This window comes from Camelus dromedarius, chromosome 19, assembly GCF_036321535.1.
Source record: "Camelus dromedarius isolate mCamDro1 chromosome 19, mCamDro1.pat, whole genome shotgun sequence".
Classification (NCBI taxonomy): domain Eukaryota; kingdom Metazoa; phylum Chordata; class Mammalia; order Artiodactyla; family Camelidae; genus Camelus; species Camelus dromedarius.
This window is the reverse complement of record NC_087454.1, coordinates 22,511,100-22,533,578: the sequence shown is the minus strand read 5'-3', so window position 1 is coordinate 22,533,578 and position 22,479 is coordinate 22,511,100. Positions and strand designations below refer to the sequence as shown.

Here is a 22,479-nt window from a genome sequence, read left to right as displayed (position 1 = left end):
GAGACAGGGACTAGGCAGGATGACTCTGCCGTTAGGCAGAGAGTAGGCAGAGTCACTGTTCCTTGATGGGGTACAGGGAAGACCTACGTTGATTTGGCCAAAAAGCACAACAGGGACAAAGCTGAGCCCTATGTCCCAGGCAGGAAGCACAGGCAGAAGCTCCACAAGGCAACAAGCAGCTCTCAGTCACTCCCCAGAGCAGCTTTCTGTATGGCCTCCTGAGGGGGACATGGGGGTTCTGGAAGAGTCATGCATACTGTCCTTGGTTTGGGCTCACTGACAAACTGATCCCCTTAATTTTTCAGGAGAGCAGGAGGCACATCAAACTCCCTGACGAAGCATTACCAGATGGCATGTGACAAATAAAAGCTCATCAAAAACAGTTAACACAATCTGTAATGATATCATACAACTTCAGGAGGACCTGATGACCTGGACACCTTCAGAGAACAGCCAGGACAGAAGCAGTTTGAGAACAAGATATCTGAGGAGAGGGAGAAGGAACTAGGTACCTGGCAAGGAAATGAGAAGCTTTGAAGGTGGGATGACATAATTGCAGCATCAAGTATCCGAAGAGCTGTTAAGCAGGACAGTGTGCATGATCCACAAGGTAGAACCAGAACTGATGGGGTGGCAGTCAGATTTTAGCTGGGAATGAGAAAGGAGTGTCCACAGTTTCACACAAGTAATGGCGGATGGCAAAGGGGGTCACCTGGGGATTCCAAGCAAAGGCCTGAAGATCACTTTAGGGGCCATGGAAATGACTTTGTTCATAAGGCAGCTGGACAACACTGTAACTCAGGTTTCTTCCAATTTCTTGATTTGAGAATTCACTAGAAATCACCATATCACTCTGTAAGTCACAAAAGAAACACCTAACAGTCTTCCATCCCAGACATCAGTAAAGGGAAGAAGTGCTTTGAACCTTAATAGTGAAAAGGAATATCTATGCTTTTCCCCAGGAGTTCTCTCTTTCAAACTACTTTCCTTTATATAATCTAGACTAAATTTTTTTTCTGGAGTTGGAGAGAAAAGTAAAATAGTGCTGCAATAATTTGGGTTTAAATGAGAGGAACTGAAAAGTAACTGCTAATTAATGTCAAAACAAAAATTCAGCTCACCTATATGCTAACAACAATTTCATCAAGGCTTAGAAGCTCCAACAGGCTTCCTTCAGTTAACAACTTCAACATCTTAGGCAAGTCATTTCAGCTCTCAAACTTTAGTTTCTTCACTTGGAAAACTGAATCAAATAGTGGGCAAGATCAAATAGTTCTCATAAAAACCAACAGGATGTTTGGTCTTGGCAATGATTTTTTGGATTTGACGCTGAAAGCAAAGGCAACAAAAGCAAAAATAAACAAGTGGGATTATATCAAACTAAAAAGCTTCTTCTGCACAGTAAAGGAAATCAGTAACAAAATGAAAAGGTAACTAATGGAATGGGAAAAAATATTTGCAAACAACATAGCTAATAAGGGGCTAATATCTAAAATATACAAAGAACTCATTCAACTCAATAGCAAAAAGGCTCAAATAACTCAATTTTAAAATGTGCAAAAGACATAAACAGACATTTTTCCAAAGAATACATACAAATGACCAACAGTTACATGAAAGGGTGCTCAACATCATTAAGCATTAGGAAAATGCAAATCAGAACCACAGTGAGATATCTCCTCACATCTATTAGAATGGCTGTTGTCAAAAAGACAAGAGAAAAGTGTTGGTGAGGATGTGGAGAAAATAGTGTACAAACCCTTGTACACAGTTGGTGGGAATGTGAACTAGTACAGCCACTACGGAAAACAGAACTACTATAAGATTCAGCAGTCTCACTTCTGGGTAAATATACAAAGGAAGTAAAATCATTATCTCAAAGAGATATCTGTATTCCCATGTTCTTGGCAGCATTATTGACAATAGCCAATGTATAGAAACAACCCAAGCCCGCTGATAGAACAAATAAAGAAAATGTGGAACATTACTTTTTCATTTTATAAAAACAGATCATAATATTGTGAATTAAAATATTATACAATTTAATATTATTCAGCCTTAAAAAAGAAGGAAATCCTATCATGTCAGACAACATGGATGAACCTGGAAGATATTTTGCGAAGTGAAATTAGCCAAGACAAAGAAAGACAAATAACTCAAGGCATCACTTATGTGTGGAAACTTAAAAAACAAAAACAAAAACAAAAACCTCACAGAACCAGGGGAAATAGGGAAAGCTGGTAAAAGGGTACAAACTTTCAGTTATAAGATGAATAGAGGACCTAATGTATGCCATAATGATTACAGCTATTAACACTGCACTATATAACTGAAATTTGCTAACAGAATAGAACATAAACATTCTCACACACACACACAAAAAGGTAAATATGTAGGGTGAGGGATGTATTAACACAATGGGGGGAGTACTTTCAGATTGTATATGCATATTAAATCATCACATTGTATACTTTAAGGATCCTACAATTCTATCTTACCTCAACAAAGCTGGGAAAAAGTCAACTAAATGCTCATCATTCCTTGTATAAAAATAAACTTAAAAAAAATTCCAGAAGAAATAAAGATTTTTAAGTGAAAAACAAATTAAGTGAAATAAAAACAAACTATAAAAGTACAAGAAGAAAATTCAAAAATCTTTTTTTGGGGGGGGTATTCTTATCGTAAGGAAAGTACTTTTAACTAGGACATAAAGTCTTAGTTTAAAAAAAGTCATTGAAGAAAAAACTGAAAGATTCAGCTATATAAAAATTTATAATTTCTGCATGTTAAAAAATAAAATACTAAATACCATAAACAAAGCCAAACAACTCATATCACAGTCAATTTCTTCAAACATAAAGAGCTTCTACAAATGAAAAGAGATCAATTCAACAATTAAAAAAAGAAAAGGAACAAGCAGAATCCAGAAAAGTGTTTCTGAAAAGATACTACCTCACTCTTAATAAAAGACACTCACTTTAAAACTATACTAAAATAACAATACCAATCTGCTAACCAAAAAGATAAAAAAAAGCTGACAACCCCCAGGCTGGTAAGGTGTAGAGAAACAGGCTCTGTGTAGATGAGGGTAAATATAACATGCATAAGCTCTTGAAAATACCTGTTCACCTTCTGGAAATTTATCTTAAAATAATTTTGTATAAGGATATGCACTGCAGTATTATTTTAATTAGTAAAAACTTGGTTACATCCAGAATGTGCATCTATAGGAAACTTTATGATAAATGATAACATGGATGCTATGAGGTATAAAAATGAAAAGGAAACATTTCATATGTAACTGGAATGATTTTCCAAAAAATATTATTACATGAAAAAAGTGAGACTCAGAGCAGTATGCATAACATGGCACCATTTATGTTAACAAGAAGGAAAAATACCCAACATGTCTGAAATGCTTACAGATGCACAGACTATTTCAGAAGGGATACTCGAAAAACTTGGTATAGGAACTGGGTGCCTGGGGACCAGAGAGGGAGGAAGACTCTTTAAAAATCATATATTCTTCAGTACCTTTTAAATGCCAGCCGTATTCAGGTATTATAACTTTTCAAAAAATTCCCAAGGTACAAAAATTCCATTTCCAGACTTCTGGCCTAGACTTCTACCCACAGTTGCATGTGGAGGTTAATTCAAATATTCCCTCCAAGGGCCCAGAGACAGCTCAGGACCTTGGGGCTTGGCTGTTCCCACCCTTGCAGTGCACTCCTCTGGCACTGCACCCCAAGTTCCACGGCATTCTCTCCTGTTCTATGGGCCAGCACAGAGGGCTGGGCTAGCCCCTGAAGATAAACTTCTCCAGGATCATTCACCTTCCGGGTGTCTGGAAGGGAAGCTATTTCCCCAGCAGCAAAACCCAGGCCGGTGTGCCCAACTGCATAACACACAAGGCACTCCCATGGTTTTGGGGGAGGTTCTGTTGAAAATAACTAGCTCTAGAGCAGAAAGGAACTGGAACATTTATACAAACCACACCGTTTCAACTGAGTTTACAATGGCTTTCTGGTTGTTTAAATCAGGACAGGGAAGAACAGACTGCCAGACAAATTGTCATTTGTAGGCCCCTAGTGAGCGTAGGCAGTTTTCCACCTGTCCAAATAAATAAACAAGCTGCTTTGAGTTACGGACAGGTGGGTCCTGTGGCACTGGAGACTGGGTTATTAGAGCTCACAAGCAAGACAGGGCAGGATGCCTGGGAAAGAGTGCTCAGCATCTTGGCCCTGCCCAGAATCTTTAGGCCATAAACATTCCTCTTACCTGCTGGCTACTCACCTGGTGGCATTGAAAAGGAACACCTATGGGGGAAAGTAGGACAAAGGAAAGTAAAGGAATCTTAGGCAGGGAGGGCAGCCTTCCGTGAAAACGCAGAGCTGAGATAGGAAATGACATTTTTGAGGGTGTTGGCACAACACCGGCATCCAGAAAAGAGCTCTGTGTTATTACTGAGGGTCACAAATTCCAAAGGAAGCCCAAGTGAGGTCCAGGTTAATTGCTTTCCTAGGGTCTTATATAATTAAAAGCTTGCCCCTCACTATCTGGTCAGGTAATTACTGAGCTGCCACTCTGACCCCACAGCACATCTCTGAACAAACCAAACTTCTCTGGGGCCTGTTCATTTCAAGGAGGGAAAAACACAGAAACACAGTTGTCCCTTGAGAATGTAGTAAGTCAGCTTCTTTTGCTCTACTTCATGGGGCTCTGTGTGAGCCACAGATGATGAGAGCTAAAGCAGCTAGCAGCAGGTCACCTGAGCAGATTTACTGGGAAGGAACAAGGACAGACCAGAGACATCAAAATGTCTGGCATGTCAACTTGAACCAGACTTAGATGCCTGCATGCACTACCCATTCACTAACCAGGCAACCACAGTCCCTGGGAATGGCTGGCCCCCAGCAAGACACACCAGAAAGATGTGATTCATCATCTGAAATAACACAGGACTCACACTCCCCACCCATACATGCATGCACATATGCACAAAAAGACAATCTCTGTACCTGGTGTCTAATAAGCTCCCTAAGTCCACCAAGGGTCAGAGAATATCTGAGGCCACCAGCATCTAACACTCTGACTGTAATTAACTGTTTGGAGCCCGTGGGCTTGGTTCCTGAGAAGAAGCATTTAAGATTAATCAGGCCACCGGCCCTTAAGGTGCCTCCCAAGGGCATCAGCAAGTACGGTTCTGTGTTCCAGACGATGGTGCTGATACCCACTCACTGGCCTTGACTCCCCGAACATTGAGGACTGTGCCATCCTCCTCTCAAAGGGTCTCCTGTTTTCAGACTCCTGGCCATTTTCTGGTCTAAATAATTTTGAATTCCCTTCCCCTCGCTTTATAATCCTGGTTTTAAGATTTTATTTCTGCTCTGAGCCTGTGATGCACTTATAGAAATGTATTTTCTAAGACAATGACCTAGAGCCCAATCCCTCTGTCAGAACCCACCCGATGATTCTTGCCCAGGATGACAAGGACAAGGATGAACTATGAGAAATTCTTAGAAATTCTGATTTCATGCTAATTCAACAGCTTACAAAATATGTATGTGCGTATGCATGTATGTATGTATGCACATAGGTATGTATATATGTATGTTTAAAAAGTCACCCAACACAATTTAACAGAAAAAAATCAGGGGAAAAAATCAAGAAGAGAAAAGTAGCAGGTGGCAGTCGTGGCGAAAGAGAAAGAAAGTTCAAAATAAAATATAGGTAATAAGGTATATTTGTAGGACAATGCAAGTGTAAAATGGAATTTTAAACCTCTCTTACAGCAGAAATAACTGTGTACAAACAGAGGAAGCAGCTCAGTAGCTCTGCTTGTCCCTGCCCCCGCAAGGCTCCCTCTCTCCCCAGAGGCCCTTCCCAGACTGCCCCACCCAACTGTGGCCCCCACCCAGTTCTAGCCCTCTTCTCAGCTTTAATCTTTTCATCAGCAGTCTCATCACCAACCAGCCTACTATGCATTTTACATTTTGCCTTCTTTTATTTTTCTTTCCTCCCTAGTCTTCTAGAAAGTTAGTTCCATGAGGCAGGGGGTTCTGTTCACTGCTGAACTCCAGTGTTTAGAACAGTACCTAGAACAAGGCAGGGACTCAGCAAATTACTTGAGTTAATGTATAATTATAATAAAAATATACCTCAATTTTCTATTATTGCCAATTATGTGAAAATACCTCTACTTGTTTCCCAAACACAATTGCTTAGAATAACATAAGATAAGATAAACTACTATTCCCTAAATTATATAAAATCACTCAGTCTGTATCCCATTGATGCTGTTACTGGAAAAAAAGAAGGAAGAGATACAAAACCAGAACCAAAGTGTATAAAGAATGTCCCAGAAAATGTTTCTTTCTCTGATTCTCAGCATTTATACGCACTGGAATAAAGACCAAATTCTTCTCATATATTCACCCACATTCACTGACACCAGCACTCTGGGTCTGGTATTAAAAAACAAAATGTAATGAAACAAAAAAAAAAAAAAGAGGAGAAAAGGGACATTCTCATCTTGCTTGTGATTTCACACATACCACAGAATCCTTGCGTGGTGCTTGATGGTGCCTGTCTTGCTGCAGCTAAATGGAACTAGACTGTCACAAGACCAGGGGCAGACAGTTGGGGGGGGGGGGGTGGCAATGTGGGGGAGGGGTGAGCTATCTCCGCAAGTAGTAAAGTGAGGTGTAGAATATAAAAATGGGTAAACCCTGGCAAAAATGTTAAAAAGAGAAAATAATAGGAAAATCCTGGTGGAGAAGGCTGAGAATGAAAGGCTATTAGGAAAGCTTCTCTTGATGCCACCAGTAAAGATAAGAATGAAGAGGAAAAATACAAGAGAAAAGAAGGAAGAAAGTAAAAAGACAGGAAAGAGCACAGATGAAAAGGGGAGAAAGAACCAGAAGGGGGAAAAAAAAAAAAGAAAAGAAATGAAAAGAAAGAAGCAGGATGAGTACAAAGACAGGGAAAGTACCAATGAGGAACTCTGGAGAAGCAGAGAAAAGCATGAAAATGAGGAAAGAAATAAAAATCAGGGTCCCAGATGCCCAGGATGAGACGTGAAGGGCAGCAGCAGGGAGGGCACCCTTCCAGGCCAGGTCCGAGCTGCCTCGCCCTTCCAGTAAGCTGGCCAGTGAGAGGTTTGAGGTCACCAAGAGACTGTGGAGGGCAGCTTGGTGGGGATGGGTCAGGGTTGAACACACCCATCTTCTCTCAGAGCTAACTGCAGAGCCAGGACTCCAGCTTATCCACAACACCATCATGTTTCTTCTGTTAGCATCAAGGCCACGGAAATGCCCCCCCTTTTTTTTAAATCTAGGCTAACAAAAATCGCCTGACTTACCAGATAACAATGCCAAAACTGTTTATTCAGGCCTGCCTATAAAATAAGGGGGATTATTTTTAAAATATGAAGAAAACTAGAAAACAAAAAAATACCCTCAATCTTACCAAGCCACTTAAAACCAAGGGAAATTTAGAGGTTCTAGCATAAAGGTTGTGACCTCTGTATACACCCAGAAGCATCTCAAATTGGCAATCTAGGCTCCAATTTGTCCCCAGAGGTAGGAGTGTCACATTCTTGGTTAGAGTGGGAGGGTTAGGATCAGCAAAAAGGACTACACAGCATGCTTGTTTACATAATAAGGAACAATGCACACTGCAGAGTGTGGAAAGTTTAGCATGGAAAGTTTAGCAGAAACTCAAGCCCAAATCTTTCTGTTTTACGTCTTAGTCATTCTTCTTGCACACCCAACCCTCAAGGGTTAATAGCAACCAAAGCCTCTGTGGAGCTGAACCAATCAGCATTTCTCTTGATGACATCATGCCTCCAACTGGACTGCTTGCTGGAAAGGGAGAGGCATCTGGGACCTGGTCTGGAAGGGTGCCCTCTCTGCTGCTGCCACTTCACTTCTCATGGAGGGATTCAAGGGCCAAGGGTCCCCTCGGCTACCATTTCAGATGATACCAGGACCAACCCCCAAATCCTTGACCAGAAATTATTCTCAGCTTATACAAAATGCATACAAAGCATGTCCCTGCTCTTCACCCATTTCTCACTAGTTTAATATTTATGAAAGCTGATTATAAAGCAGGAATTTATCACTTAAGCCTTTAGCCAAGTTTTAAATGACTCAAATGTTTATGCTAAGTAGACAAGCCTTCTGTGGTTTTCTCTTTCCTAAACTTCAATCCCATTCAAAGGCAGATATTTGAGAGACCTATTTGACCCCACAGACCTTTTATATATTTACACCACAATCTGCCCAGGAGGTTATTTTTGTTCTTCTTGCGAGAAGCATTTATTTCAGACATGAATTGCTGCTGCTGTGTTGTGGGTGTGTACCTGTGGGTGTGTACAGTGCAGGGACAGAGGAGGACAACAGACGTAGGAGCACACAACTGAAGTGCTGACGACACTGCCAACTGGGTGGAAGAACAGGTTTCTTCCCTATAGCTGAAAGTGGGAAAGGCTTCAAGTTAAGTGATGAATTTCTCTTGCTTCCCAGCACCCTGAATATCCATGCCTGCTGGTTCATCTGCAAATGAAGATTAATTCACAATTTATATGCAAGAGCCATGTTTACTGCTCCAGCACAGAGCCATCTATGGTTGTTCAGAGTTGATAGAAACAGCACTAGAAATGTTTGTATCACTTAGGGTCCCTGCAGAGAAAAGACGGCACATTGGAACTGGGGAACTGAAGGAGATTAATAAAGGGATTATTTACACAGGGTTGAGTAGGGATGGGAGCTGGTCACAGCCCAGAGCCCCAGGCTGGGAGAGCCAAGGGGAGGGACTGGTAACTGGAAGGCAGAGAGAGCAGCTATAGGAAAGGGTCCCTCACAGGACTGGTGGGCTTCCGAGGAGGGACACAGCCAATCCAAGATTTCCTTGGCTCCACATGGGTAAGCTTCTGAGAGTGTAGGGAACGCACTGAAGGGCAGACGGAAAATGGCCTGCACAGTGTCTAACGATGGAGAGCAGTTTAAAGAACAACAAACTAATTGACCTTATGATACAACCAGAGAATCGAAAATGATGCCTTTTAGAATGAAGATCTGAATCCAGACCTTACTGACACTGCCATGGTAAGATATTCACAACGCACAGCAGTTAGGTAAGAAAAGCAAATTATAAATCAGTAAATATACTAAGACCCCACATTTGGATATACATCAAATGTTAACAGAGGTTAACTATGCAGAGAGATGTAGGTGATTTTCCCACTTATCTGTATACTTTAAGGTTTTACTTATGGACAGCTTCTCAATTTAACTCGGATTATGCCCTCAAGGGATCATTAAGACAACAAACTGTGGCTGACTTGACTGGAGAACACAGAAAGTTTCTGCTGAAGCTTGGATTTAGATCTGCTCTTAGGCTGAGTGCTTTTAAAAGTAAACTCGGTTTTACTTCTTTGTTACCAAAAATATAACAGAAAATAGGGAGAATACAAATGTCACTAATGGATACTGTCAGGGATTCCCCTTAACCAGGCTGATGTGTTCAGAAGCCGGTTTGTCCAGGAGACCCACAAGGGCCGCACTAACCACCTGCGAGGAGCAGGCTGTTTGGAGAAAGTGACTCCTGCTCTGTCAGCGGTGCCCGTTCCCCCAGCTATATGCCCCTTTATCCCAAACACCCAGCCAATCAAGTTGCCGCCGCTGGCCATGATGGAGAAGAATACACTGGAACAATAAACAGTAGAGAGGGCTACAGATTGCTCTCTAAGCTCCCTTCTCTCAGGGAACCAGGCAGAAAGCCTCATTAATTTCTCAAGAACAATGGGAAGGGGGGCTGCCCTACTTTCCCAGGCTGGGCGGGCTCTTCCGTCTTGGGTGGGGCAGAGTCCTACAGGAGGTTACAGGCTGAAGGACTTGAACTGGACTGCCTCCCAGCTGCTCTGCCACCCCTGGACCACCCCCACAAAGCTCTGCCTTTTTAAAGTTCTGAAGACACTCCAGGCCTCAGTTCCCATCCTCCAAAGCCCCAGGCACAATAATAATATTAGTATCTACCACTCACTCAATACTTTATGCATACTAGGAACTGTGCTCAGCACTGAGACATATATCTAAGTGGTAAAAAACACCTCGAAAACACAGATTTGACCGCCTCTGTTTCACAAATAAGGTTAACAACACTGAGGCTTCCTGGAGCCACTCATGCATGAAGATGGAGTCGATGGAGCTGGGGCTCAAAGCCAGATCTGCTGACTCCGGCCCGAGCCCCGTGTACTACCCTGCCCTGCCTTCCAGGGGCAGCCTGGCCTACTCTCACCAACTCCATCTGTGCTGAGATCACAGCTGCCAAGGCCGCTAGAGCCTTCCTCTTTCTCCTAGGCCCACGGTGAAGAACTGAGCTGGGCCCAGAGCAGCCTTCCCCACCTCCTTGGGATCTAATGATGACAAGCACAAGATACAGGCAAAGCTGCCTTCAGGGTAGGGTCAGGGTAGGGTGGGGAGCAGCCATCAACTAATGGCTGGTTCTAGGGAAGTCAGCCAATGCCCTGTGTTTAGGGCCAACCAATGGGCAAAACACTTCTGAAGTTTCTCTTTAGATAGAGATATCCACAAAAACCAAGTGTAATATGACTCAAAAATAATGTTGAAGGGTTACACACAAAGGACCCTGTTAATGTTTACTATGCAAGTAAAGCTCGATCTTTTGAATTCTTTCCAGTAAGACCTCAGTTGCCTTTACTTCTTTCAAATTTAAAATGTAACCTTTAAGCCATACTAGAGCCTGCCGAGGACATGCAAACCTCGAACAGTTCCTGGGTTCACTGTATCCACCTGCAATCTCTACTGCAAAGGAAATATCAGCATATGAACCTCCTCTCATTAAGATGCCAAGAGACCACTGATGTATTAGCCCAAAGAGCAAACTTCAGTTAAGCCGGGCTGTGCCTCGGAGATTTCATGCTTCTTTTCCAGGAGGAAGTGATGGAGCCCACAACACTGCCTGGCAATGCTACATGCTAACAGGGCACAGATACCCTGTGAAGAATCACCCGGCACAACTGACTCTTCAGGGTGGGGGATACACTCAGGAGATGGAGCCATAAAGAGGTACTTCATCTGACTGGTAAAGCTGTCTTCCAGCCCATTTTCTGAAGATTCTGAGACACTGCCTTGTTATCAAATCAAATACTCACTTCTTGGCCTCATGTTCAAGGTCCTCTCACTGTCTGGTCCCAATCTCACTTTCTACACCCTTATTTCTCATTCTCCATGCAAACTCACACTCTACCGGAGCCCATGACCTAAGCCTTCCAGCTCCACACCTGTGCTCATGCTGTTCCCTCCACCTTAAGGCCCTTTCTTCACCCCTCTAGTGACAATCTGGTTCTAACTAAGACATTTGGTCCTTCCATTCCACGTCCAATTCTACTTCTGCGATCTTTCCTGAAACCCACTTCCACCCTCTTAGACCTCTCTGCCCATCTTGCTCCTACTGATCTTCTTCTCCTCTGACCTCTCCTGCCATTTCAGAGAACACTGCATTTATCTTATTCTCAAGCTGCCTTATCCTATACTTGACTGTAAATTAGTAAAACTCTGTTTTGAAAAATAAAGGTAGAGCACACATTCCTACAAACACATACTGCGGTGTGTGTAATCTCCTGGGGTCCAGGACTCTCAAATGCAAACTGCTGTCCCCTAAGTGGCCTGGCATCTGGTACAGGCTCACCAAACCCTGGTTTACTAGACAGTGGAAACCTTCCATTGCACAGGATTTCCTAGTCCTGACTCAACAGAGTCCTGAAGCTCCTCTTATCTGGAGATGAGTGCTGGAGGAACTGCCCGGCCCTCTTCCCACACTGGGAATGGGATTAGCTTCGGTTTACATAACTTTGCAGCTGCACCCCGAATGGGCTGGGTAGGGCATTTAGTCTACAGAATGTTCAAATGGACATGGCAGCTGCCGTGCTCCCCTCCTCTTCGAGAGCTAAATTCATCTCTTGAAAATGTTCCGGGGAGACAGATCCAGTACACTTCAAAGTCAGCTTCCTCCTGGTAAGAAGCCTGCAGGGGTAGCACTTTAACATTCCCTGGGTGTTTACCCATCTTTGAGAAACACATTCTTCTGCCCAGTAAGACATGTCACAGGTCACTGAAAAATATTTGGGCACATATTTCTAACTATTCTATAACAATGGTTATGAAAGGAACCTGGGCCAAATGTTTTCTCCCCACTAATCTTTGTTTCCTGAACCACCTAGCCCTCTGCCTTGTTAACCCGGGAATGTGGGATGGGCAGGATGCTTATGCCAAGAGAGCATTTGTTCTTCTAGGGGACACAGTAAGAACAATTACAGAGCAGCAGGGAACAGAAAACCCCCTTCTGATTCCTTTCAGCAGCTTCTCCCACAGGTCCCCCCATGCCTCTCTCTCCCCACTTCCTCCTGAAGACTCACAGGAAGCACTCTAGTTCTTCTGAAGCCTCTTTGGGTGAGCCTGACTCCCTCAGTGGGGCTGAGGAGATCCAAATATTTCCAAACAGCATGTCATTTCTAGGAACTGCCTCTCCCTCAGTCCTGCTCTGCTGGGGCCTCCACCCTCCAGATTAACCGTGAATGGACCTGTCCTCTGCCTTACAGGCAGCAGACTCCCTGCCCTGGCTCCCTGGGGCTGTCAGAAATACCCCAGTCGCAGTGCAAAGGAACGGGGGAGACCCCAGCTCACATTCTGGTCCTGGGAGTTGGCACACACACAGGAGACCTGTGGTGGGCTCTCTGTGACGTCACAGGCCTTACCTCATCCCACTCCGAGGCAAAGGAAGGTGACTTCTCCAGCCTCTTCTTCCCAATGCTGCAGTTGGACAAGGACTCACTGCGGCTCCCCATTGTAGCGTCCTGCTCCGTAGGGGAGCAGGTCAGGAGATCAGAGTCAGACTTGGACAAGCTTCGGCTGAGTTTGAGCTCAGCTTTGGGTTTGCTGGTGGGAGGGGCTCGGCTTCTGGCCCCGCTCCGGTCTCCTTCTTCCTCGGCACCACCAGGGTGTGGAGATGCCGTGTGCGTCAAAGTTTCGGGGTGCGTTTGGCTGTGGGTGGTGGGCAGGCCCGCTGGGTAGCCCACTCTCTTACTCTGTTCCAGTGCACTGGGCGGGGAGGCTCCAGAGGCGTGCACACCCGTCTCCTCCAGCTGCATGCTGGCCTCGGGGCAGGCGCCCTGAGCAGGGGATCCTTCTGGATGGCTCTGGCCAGGGGCTGAGAGCAGCTGGAAAGGGTCCTGCCCCACCTCACACACCGGGGAGGAGCCGTGGAGGAGACCTGAGAACTGCTCCGGGACCTGCCCGTCCTGCCCCTCCGCAGAGTCCTGGCTCCGGCTGCCGCTGCTCCGCCTGTGGTCTTGGAGTGGACGGAGAGACAGAGAAATAAAAAATTAAACGTGGCAAAAATCAACAAAGTTCCAGTGCAGTGAGCCTCTGGCCGGGCAGAGAAATTCAAAAGCAGAGGGAAAGAGAGAGAAGCTGGATGGGCTGGGGAGAGGGCAAAGGCAGAGAAGAGGAGATAGGAAGGAAGAAAACAGTTTCGTATTGTTCTTAATGTTCAATTTGTACCCAAAGTCAGAGCATTTATGAAATTCCAAACACTGGCCTGATTAATGCTATCTGGCAGCTTTCCTTGTTGTTAGATTTCTGTTAACATTAACTACCAGACCTTGCTATATAAGGCGAGAAGAGGTGCTAACTACATCCTCCAGAAAGGACACAAGTGAGGAGAGAGTGAGTGAACGCGGAGTAAAAGTGAGAGTGAGAGAGAGAGAGAGAGAGCGCGTGCCAGCAAGCAAGCACGAGCAAATGAGACTCACTCCTGGAACATATGATACATTTCCATAAAGGCCAAAGTGTTATTTAGAGCTACCCGCCGGCCCTCCCTCTGGCAAGCAGCAACAGAGGAAGAAAAAAAAATGGAAGTCATGATTCCCAACCTGCAACTGCTGGAATTCCTTAACTGAAAGTGCAAAACAAAACAGCAGAGAAATAACTGCTTCCTTCCTCAGAGGGGACGCAATTCCGAGCTCCACGCCTCATCCTTCCTTCCTCAGGGAGCTCTGACATTTTTTTCCCTGAAAATGTGCACATCTCACTCCTTCCAAAGCCTCCCAGCTGCTCCTATTTGTTTTAAGTTTAACCTTAGTTGATCCACTGAAATCAAAATGGTCTGATTTGTCAATGCCAAGAGACATCTGCAGTTCTCTCAAGACCGCCCTAACATCCCAGAAATCTGACACTCCTAGCTCGTGAGGCCAACTACTACTGTACACTCACCCAAGCTATCAAATACCTCTGCCCAGAAGTAGCATAAATAATTGACCAAATCAGAGTCCAACTTCAGTATCACACTGGGACACCCAAAGGGCTCTCCCTGCATGAACTCAGACCCATCAGAGATTTTAACCTGCCTCAGAAGGGTAGATAATCACCCTGGGTCCAGCATTAGCTCATATTCCACAGCTAATATTCAACTTTATTTTCTCCATAAGTGGAACCTACAGTATATACACCAAATGACTCCCTAGTCTGCCTGAAGCTCCCAAAACTGTTCATGAGATCAGAGTATCTTGGAACAGAAACGGTCAAGTTCAACTATTTTTACAGATGAGAAATCTAAGGCTCTCAGACCTTTAGTGGTTTGTCCGAAGTGGTGGGGGAGAAGGTTTAACCTAGGCGTCTGAACACCTGGCTCTGGTCCTGGTTGTGCTGTTCTTTCTCTGTGTGGCCTTGGCAGTGAGCTCATCTTGCTGGGCTTCAGTATCTAAAATAAGTAGACTGGACTGCATAGTCCTTAAAAATCCCCTTTATGACAGGACAGTGGTGAGATCCAAGCCTCCACCATACTGCAATGGCACACTTGCCCCCCTTGGGGGTCTGCAGAGCCCTGCCGGGGCGCCTCTCCCATGACTGCCTGCACAGCACCCTCTCCCCTTCACAAGCTGGCCTGCAGCCTCAGGGATCCTTTCTGAAGCTCAGTTCCGCACCTGAACAGGGCAGTCAGGCGAGGAGGGGTGCACTTCAAAATATGAGGCTTCCCTGCCCACGCATGATGCCCGTGTCCCACAGCACTGGTTCTTTCAAAACAGAGTTTAAGGAAGGACCCTCTCAACCAGCTCTCCAAATAAGCCCGTCTCCCTGAGATCTGAGCAGGGACATGGTTCCACGCACCCTCACCCTCTAAAGAAGAGTGGTTCAGCCTCCACAGCCTGCTCAGCTTTTGGCAGGGCTGCAGGGGCTGCAAGGGGGCGGCCAATTAGCTCCACTCTGTGGCTCTGATTACTTATCCACAGGAGCCCAGAAGTATGAACTTTGGCATCTCCTTCCTCTACACTTGACTGCTTCAGGACTTTCACACCCCAGACTCACAAACCCTACACCCCAAAGGTCAATCCCAGAGCACTGAACAAGCGCTGACCCACTTGAGTCATGTCTCTAGGGAAGAAGCAGTGCTTTGTACACAAGAGTTCCATACGGCTTGACTCAGACCCCAGGAAGCCCTGACTTCAGGGCTCTGAATACCATGTAAGACGACTGACAGCCTGAACAAAGCTGCCCTGGGGTGCTGCACAGTGGGGCCACAGAGGGGTAGAAACATGACCATCTAATGATGGTTCAGGCCAACAGGACTTCTTAGGAGAGGCTGAAGCAAAGGTGCAAAATTTACCACCTCTAGAACTATATTCTAATGACCAACTTCCTACAGATTCTGGTACAATGTCCCTCTGATTGCACGTAAATACAAAAGAGGACTTTGGTAACAGAAGCACAGGCTTCTATTCCTTTGCAAAAGCTTCTAGCTCCTTATTTATCTTTTTTTTTTTTTTTTTTTGAGATGAGAGTCCAACAACAAAAGAACAACACCACAGTCCAGAACTGGGAGCCAGAGTGGCTCATGCTGCCTGGGTGGACCTCAGAACCCAGGCCACAGGGAGTGCCCTGACTGCTACTGTGGGAGCCAACAATGAAGGCCCTGTCTACCAGCCATGTATTCATGCCAGCCATCAATGAAGAAAGAAAGACAGATGCCAAGTGCTCAATACAAGACAGATGCTGGAAGAAGGAAGTGGGCAGAAAGAAGGAATGGAAACTCATGGAAGAAGGAAATATGTGAAGAGTAGGAATTTCTAAGGGTCATAATCCCATCAGAGAAACCACAACCCACCAAAGTATAAGAAATCATGGAAAGAGATTCTTACAATTACACTACTTACCCAGGCAATTCCCTAGGAAAGACACCTTGGTGTCTAAAAATCTCATCCAGATCTAAGACCCTCAGGATCTCAATAAGCTTCCCATAAAAAAACTATATCCAAGGCTAAGCTAGACTTCCTGGCAAATCAATGAGTGGGGAAAGATCTACTCAATGGTTCCTTCCTTCTGTGAAGTCAGGATAAAGTTAGGTCTCTTACGGACAAGGTGTTAACAATATAATGTACTGATCAAAAGCCAGCTCTTAAGCAATTATTTAACTTCTCTGTGCTTGGTATTCTCCTCTGTAATTTTGGGATCTTAATAGTACTTATTTCACAGGATTGCTGTGAAATTAAATTGTACATGTAAAGCTTTTAGAACCATGCCTGGCACATGCCAGCTCTAAACAGATGTTAACAACTGTTATTCTCCACACAGGATTCTTAATTCTCTCACAGATGAGGCCAACTACTTCTCAGTTCCCCACAGGTTTGTCACAAGGATCACCAGTGACAATGTGTGTGACAAGTACCAACATCCATTGCCTTCACCATCCTTACAACTCTTGACAGCAGAAGGAGGGGACAGAAGGTAACACAGTGAGAAGGCTCAAGTGAGAACCACCCATTCCATCAGTAAGCACAGGCAAAGTGTCTCTCCTCAGGGTCACCCGAAGATCAAGATGAAGACACTCAGGCTTCTCCAGGAGCTTACCAGCTATTGGAAGAGATTAGCATATAAAGAAACAACTAGAATTCAAGGCCAAGATTAATAGATGCTTTAAGGGAAGTATAAACCAACTGCACAGTGGGCAGAGAGTGTGATAACTTTGTACCAGGAGGTTTCTCAGAGGAGGTAGGTTTTGAGCTGAGCACTGAAGGAGAAGTAAGGCCTTGACAGGTTTAAAGAGAAGTTGAAACACCATTAGAAAATATCAGAGACACAAACCCTGTGCCCAGGGACTTGCAGACTCACAGGCTCACAGAAGAGAACCCTTGGGCCTGAAGCCTTCATTGAATTAGGAGTCACTGTGCTCCCACTTTCGAAACTACCGAGCTTTTAGGACCCTCCTCCCACACTGCCCTCAGCACCCTTCCCTTCAAGAGAAGCAAAGAGGGGACAGGACGTGGGGAGGGCCGTTTGCTTCCTCTCCCCATTCCTCAAGCCCACCCACTCCACTGAACAGTAGGCCACACCAGCATGCTAATTCCCAGTCCCTTCAACTTTCCATTTTTATTCATTCTGGGTATTCATTTTCCTTTTACCCTGTGAGCTGCTGAAGCGAGGGGTCTTCTATGCTGCATTTTAATTACTATGATGATCTACAGGGATCTCAAGGGTTTTTTTGAATAATAACATTTTAACATTTACACATTTTCAGTCACCTCTGCCCATTTAAATCAGGGCTGAAAATGCAGTTCGTGTGAGGACTTCCTAAGTCAAATCAATCCTCAGACTCTGAGGAGAAGGCTGGGGTACTCCAGTTTTCCTGCTCTGCTTTCTCTGTTCCCTTAGGATTGGAACCTTCCAGTTCCCTAGTCACTGGTGAGCATCAGAAACCGTGTGTGTCCAGGGAACTCCTAAGTTCATGGCTGTTTTTGGAGGGTCATCATGCTTTCCTTGAAAAGAAGGCATTGACTTGATTACGCAGACATTTGCTGGAGCTCATGACCTGATAAGACAAACACATGGAGTCCGTTCTGATCCACGGCAAGCAGAGAAAGAGAACAAGAGTTGGACTGGGATTCAAGAGGCCCAAGTTGTAGTTTCAGCCCTGTGATTTTTCCTCTCTGAATCTCTTTCAAAAAATGAATGGCTGGGATGCATTCTCTAGGGCTTTGAGATTTAGTATGGTTTGAATTTGTGATTAGACGGCCTAAGTTCCCTTCCAGCTCTGTGACGTTAAAACATGAATAGCAGCAGGGCTTCGGGTGAAATGATTTAACCTCATGGTTAAACAGGCTTTGGACTCAGCCACGCTAGGGCTTAAGGGCCAGCTCTAACACCTAACTTTTTCTTCCTCATCTATTAAACAGGGATAAAAATAGCCTCTACTCGGAAGATCTAACTTGAGATATTCAATGACCTAATCAGTGTAAATGAACTCAGCACGTGGCTGGCTGGTAAGAAGCATTTAGTTATGGAAGCTGCCAACATTATCATCATTTTTCATTTACAACCAGTTCCAAAGGGCTCTTCATGCTAACACTGCATACAGAGTCTGGTTTCCTTTCTCCCGACTCTACAAAGGAGACTAGTTCCTTCTAAGTGGGCCTGTAAATCTGGCAGAATAAAACTCAAATGCCAGGGAAGGTACAGGCAAGCTTGGTTCAGGGCGATGTGTAAGAGCCTGGTGGATAGTGTTCAGGCCAGGAACCATCTCTACCCACTGCAGCACCCATAGGTACAGCCCAGCTCTGGGACTCAGGACTATTCTACCTTGACTTGGTCCTGAACATCTCCCCCAATTCCTTAAACTTCCTGAAGAGTCTGTTCACTGCTTGTTGTTGGACCTCTGGCCCCTTAGACCTCCCTATTCAATATACCAGCTCTGCCTGGATCAGTTTCCAACCAGCCATGATATTTTACCGTGCCTGACTTGACAGCACACTTGCCATCTCTGTTTCCTTTGATCTTCTGCCAGTTCCAACACTGAGTATTCACAACCATTTGCTTTCTCTTCTCCAGTTGCTGGAATGTTGAGCCCTGCTGAATACTCAAGAAACAACTGACTGAGTCCTCTACCAGTTTCTTTAACTCAGCTGTCTTCCAATAGCTACAAAGTGTTAGGTACTAGTTATTCTGTGCCGGACACTCTGCTAAGCATTTTCTTTTTTTATATTCACAACAACCATGAGGGAAGAATTTGTATCTCTACTTTACCTGTAGAAACTGAGTGTCAATAGGTTAAGTGACTTTTCAAGGCCACCAGCCAAGAAGTGGTAGAGCAAGAATGAAAACCATGACATCATCATAAGATCGATTCCTTGTCTCTTCCACTCTTTTCAAACTGTCATCTTTCCCACGGCGCCTACACTGCTGGCAGATAACTGCACCAATTTCCTGAGACGATTTAGATCAAACTTCCTTAACTATTCTCAACATCATGTCAAAATCTGGGGATAATTTCATCTCTTCCCACTTGCCTCACAGAAGTACCACCCCATCTAGGACTTACCAATGGCCTTCTGATTGCCTAATCCTTTTTCTTGTCTTTATCCTTCTAGCGCTTTCTATATCATTTGACACTGTTTATCAGTTGTCCCCAATATGCACTCTCTCCTTCCTTGGCCACAGGATTTTTTTAGATTGGCTCATAGCCACCTAGAATAAAGACTGTATTTCTCATCTTTGTGGCCAGGTGCAGCCACATGACCAAGGTCTGGCCAATGGGCTATGACTGAGAGTGGTCTGTGTAACTTTTGAAAACTGTCTTTAAAGTGCTCTTCTTCTCCCCTTTCTTCTGGCCTGTGCTGATAGCCTGAACTCGAATAGTCATCTTGAATGATGAGATGGAAGAAGGAGACTGGGTCCTTGACCACCAGAAACTGCCCTGGACTCCTTACTTCTGCACTTCTATCTTGTTTAACCCAGTTATTTCGGGTTTTTGGTCACACTCAGCCTTGGCTTCTAAGATGCTATATTATCCCAGTTATCTTCCTATGTCTCTTTCCTCTTATGCCTCTCAATGTACTTCTGTCCTTGACCTCTTCAGTTGCCCTTGCCTTGCCCTCAGCCCTTTAACCGTCACCTCAACGTGCATGATTCATGAATCTGTAGTTCTAATAATTACATCTCTTGATCACAAGACCCACATTTCCAAGTGTTTATGGTGTATCTTTATCTGGATATTCTGATACTTGAAACAACTCAAACTTAGTATGTTCAAAATTGAACTTAGCATATTTCTTCAAGTGTGTCCCTACTTCAATCCCTTATTTCTGTTAGCTGTACAATATTTCCCCAATTAACCAGGCTCAAAACATTAGAACCATCCTCAATACCCTCTCCTCCTCACTCTTCCGCATTTGGTTGTAAGAGCCTGTTAATGTCACCTCTTCAAAGCCTCTGCTGTCCATATCCTCCTCCCTATCACTTTCTATTGTTCCCCTTACTTTGGGCTCTAATTCCCAGGGATTAGTCCAGGGATTCCTTGAGGTCTCTTGACTTCAGGGTACTCCTGACTCCAGTCTCTCCCAGCTACAATCTAAGATTCTACAACTATACATTACAGTCAGCCCTCTGTATCTATGGGTTCTGCAACTGCAGATAGAAAATATTCAGGAAAAAAAATATTCCAGAAAGCAAAACTTGAACTTGCCACATGTCAATAACTACTTATATATAGCATTTACATTGTGTTAGGTTTTATAAGTAAGCTAGAGATGACAAAGTATCTGGAAGATATGTGTAGGTTATATACAAAAACTATGCCATTTTATACAAGGCTTTGAGCATCCGGGGATTCTGGTATCTGTTGGGGGAGGGTATCCTGGAACAAATTCCCAGAGAATACCGAGGGATGACTGTACTTAAAGTGTGGCTTTTATCCTGTCACATCATTCAAAACGCTTCAACAATACTTCAATGTCTTTGGAATAAAGACTGACATTTGAGGTTCAATCTTCTAAGACAAGTTCTTTGTTCTAGCCAAACTGGATTATTTACCATTCTCCAAACACACTCTCTATCGGCTCCCCTCATCTTACTGTTATTTATGCCACTCCCTCTGCCTGGAATGCCCTCTCCTTCCTCCTTATTTCTGCCTATTAAGTAGAATTCTCTATTTTTGGATTCAGCTCAAATGCACTCACTTCCTTCATAAAGTCATCCCTTGCTCTCTTACAATGACATAGTTTATCTCTCTTTTGAACTCCAAAATTACTTTTATACTTTACATGAATTTAAAGTATTCTGTCCTTTTATGACCATTTTACATATGTCTCACAATATACATACATATATACAAATGGCTGTTGATACATTTTATGAAAGAAAATAAAAGTGCACAGCTCACAAAGCTTGCACTTGTTCCATAATGGAAGGAAAAGTGATCTATTTCAACTCAGAAATATAAGTTGACAAAAGCAAGACGGCTATACAGCAGGGCTTTTGGCAGGAGCTCCTCTAACGCTCGGGGAGAGAAGGGAAGGCTGCTGAAGATGAGGCTTAACTGTTAAACTGTCTCATTTATGCTTTTTCCCTTTGGGAAAAGCACCCAAATGTACTCCTTGGAATCTACCATGAAAAGCTAGCCTGGACTTCCAGGTAAAGATGGTGGACTGAATGCAGGTAGTTATTTAAATCTTCTTCCTGAAGTCTTACTAAAATAATAATAGTATCAGTAATAGTAATAGTAAAAGTGGGATTTCTACTAAAAGGTGTGCAGATGAAAGCACACCTAAGAAAACTCAATTCCAGGCTGGCAAAGGGAAAAGCCAAAACTTACACTATAGAACTCCCCAAAGGCACAGATATTGGCAGTGCTTTGGATGTGGGAGAAGAGGGAAAAGCTAAAATAACATATTCCCCGCCTTCAAGATTAAGGTCTTCATGCTCATGCACAAATTTCACAGAGACCTAAATGCACAGCTGTCAAGAATATTGACTCAATTGCATCTTAAAACCTCAGAACTGTAGCTGCGTGCCAAAGAGTCCACGGGTATCACTGTCTTCAGATAATCATTCATCACTGTCCTAAGCCAAGTAACCACTTCACCTGGACCTAAGTACTATTAGTGGATGCTGCAGAGAAGCACCTAGAGAGAACACTGACTTTTAGAGTTCCTAGAGCCTTTCTTATCTGCTATCAAACCTGGAAAGTCATCCACTGTGTCTCTGAGCAGTAGCATGTCCCAAATGTCCAATGGGCAAAGAGTGAACCACTGAAGAGAAATAAGCAACTGAAGAGAATTGTGCTACATGAAATAGGAAACAATGCTCTGTTATGCTAGCCCTCAATAATGGTTTCAGAAGACTTTTTCTACGTTTGAAACAACTGAAATAACAGAGGGATACTTAGTTGGATAAAACTATCATAAAACCACCTGGGAAGAGTGCCTTTGGGGGTTGGGGAGGGGAGAATGGCCTTTCCACTTTATGGTTCTATTAAAGCTTTCTACTTTTGTCAGTTTTCATCATTTCTACAGACATAAATGGCATTTCTGGGTGGGAAAATTCTTCACTGTGAAGGTTTGTCTTTCATGATGCAGGATGCTTAGCATTCCTGGTCACCAGGCACTAAATGCCAGTACTAACCCCTCTTCAA

General features: G+C 44.1%; 1 protein-coding gene across 6 annotated transcripts in view; it reads right to left on the bottom strand.

The window, feature by feature from the left end:
* The window catches only part of ANKS1A (ankyrin repeat and sterile alpha motif domain containing 1A), a 176,647-nt gene that overhangs the window by 54,769 nt on the left and 99,399 nt on the right, over positions 1-22,479 (bottom strand). For all 6 annotated transcript variants that reach the window (XM_031434884.2, XM_031434885.2, XM_064476406.1 and 3 more), the window contains one exon: positions 12,779-13,371. In XM_031434884.2, the coding sequence (XP_031290744.2) occupies positions 12,779-13,371 (593 nt within the window). The remainder of the gene's footprint in view (positions 1-12,778; positions 13,372-22,479) is intronic.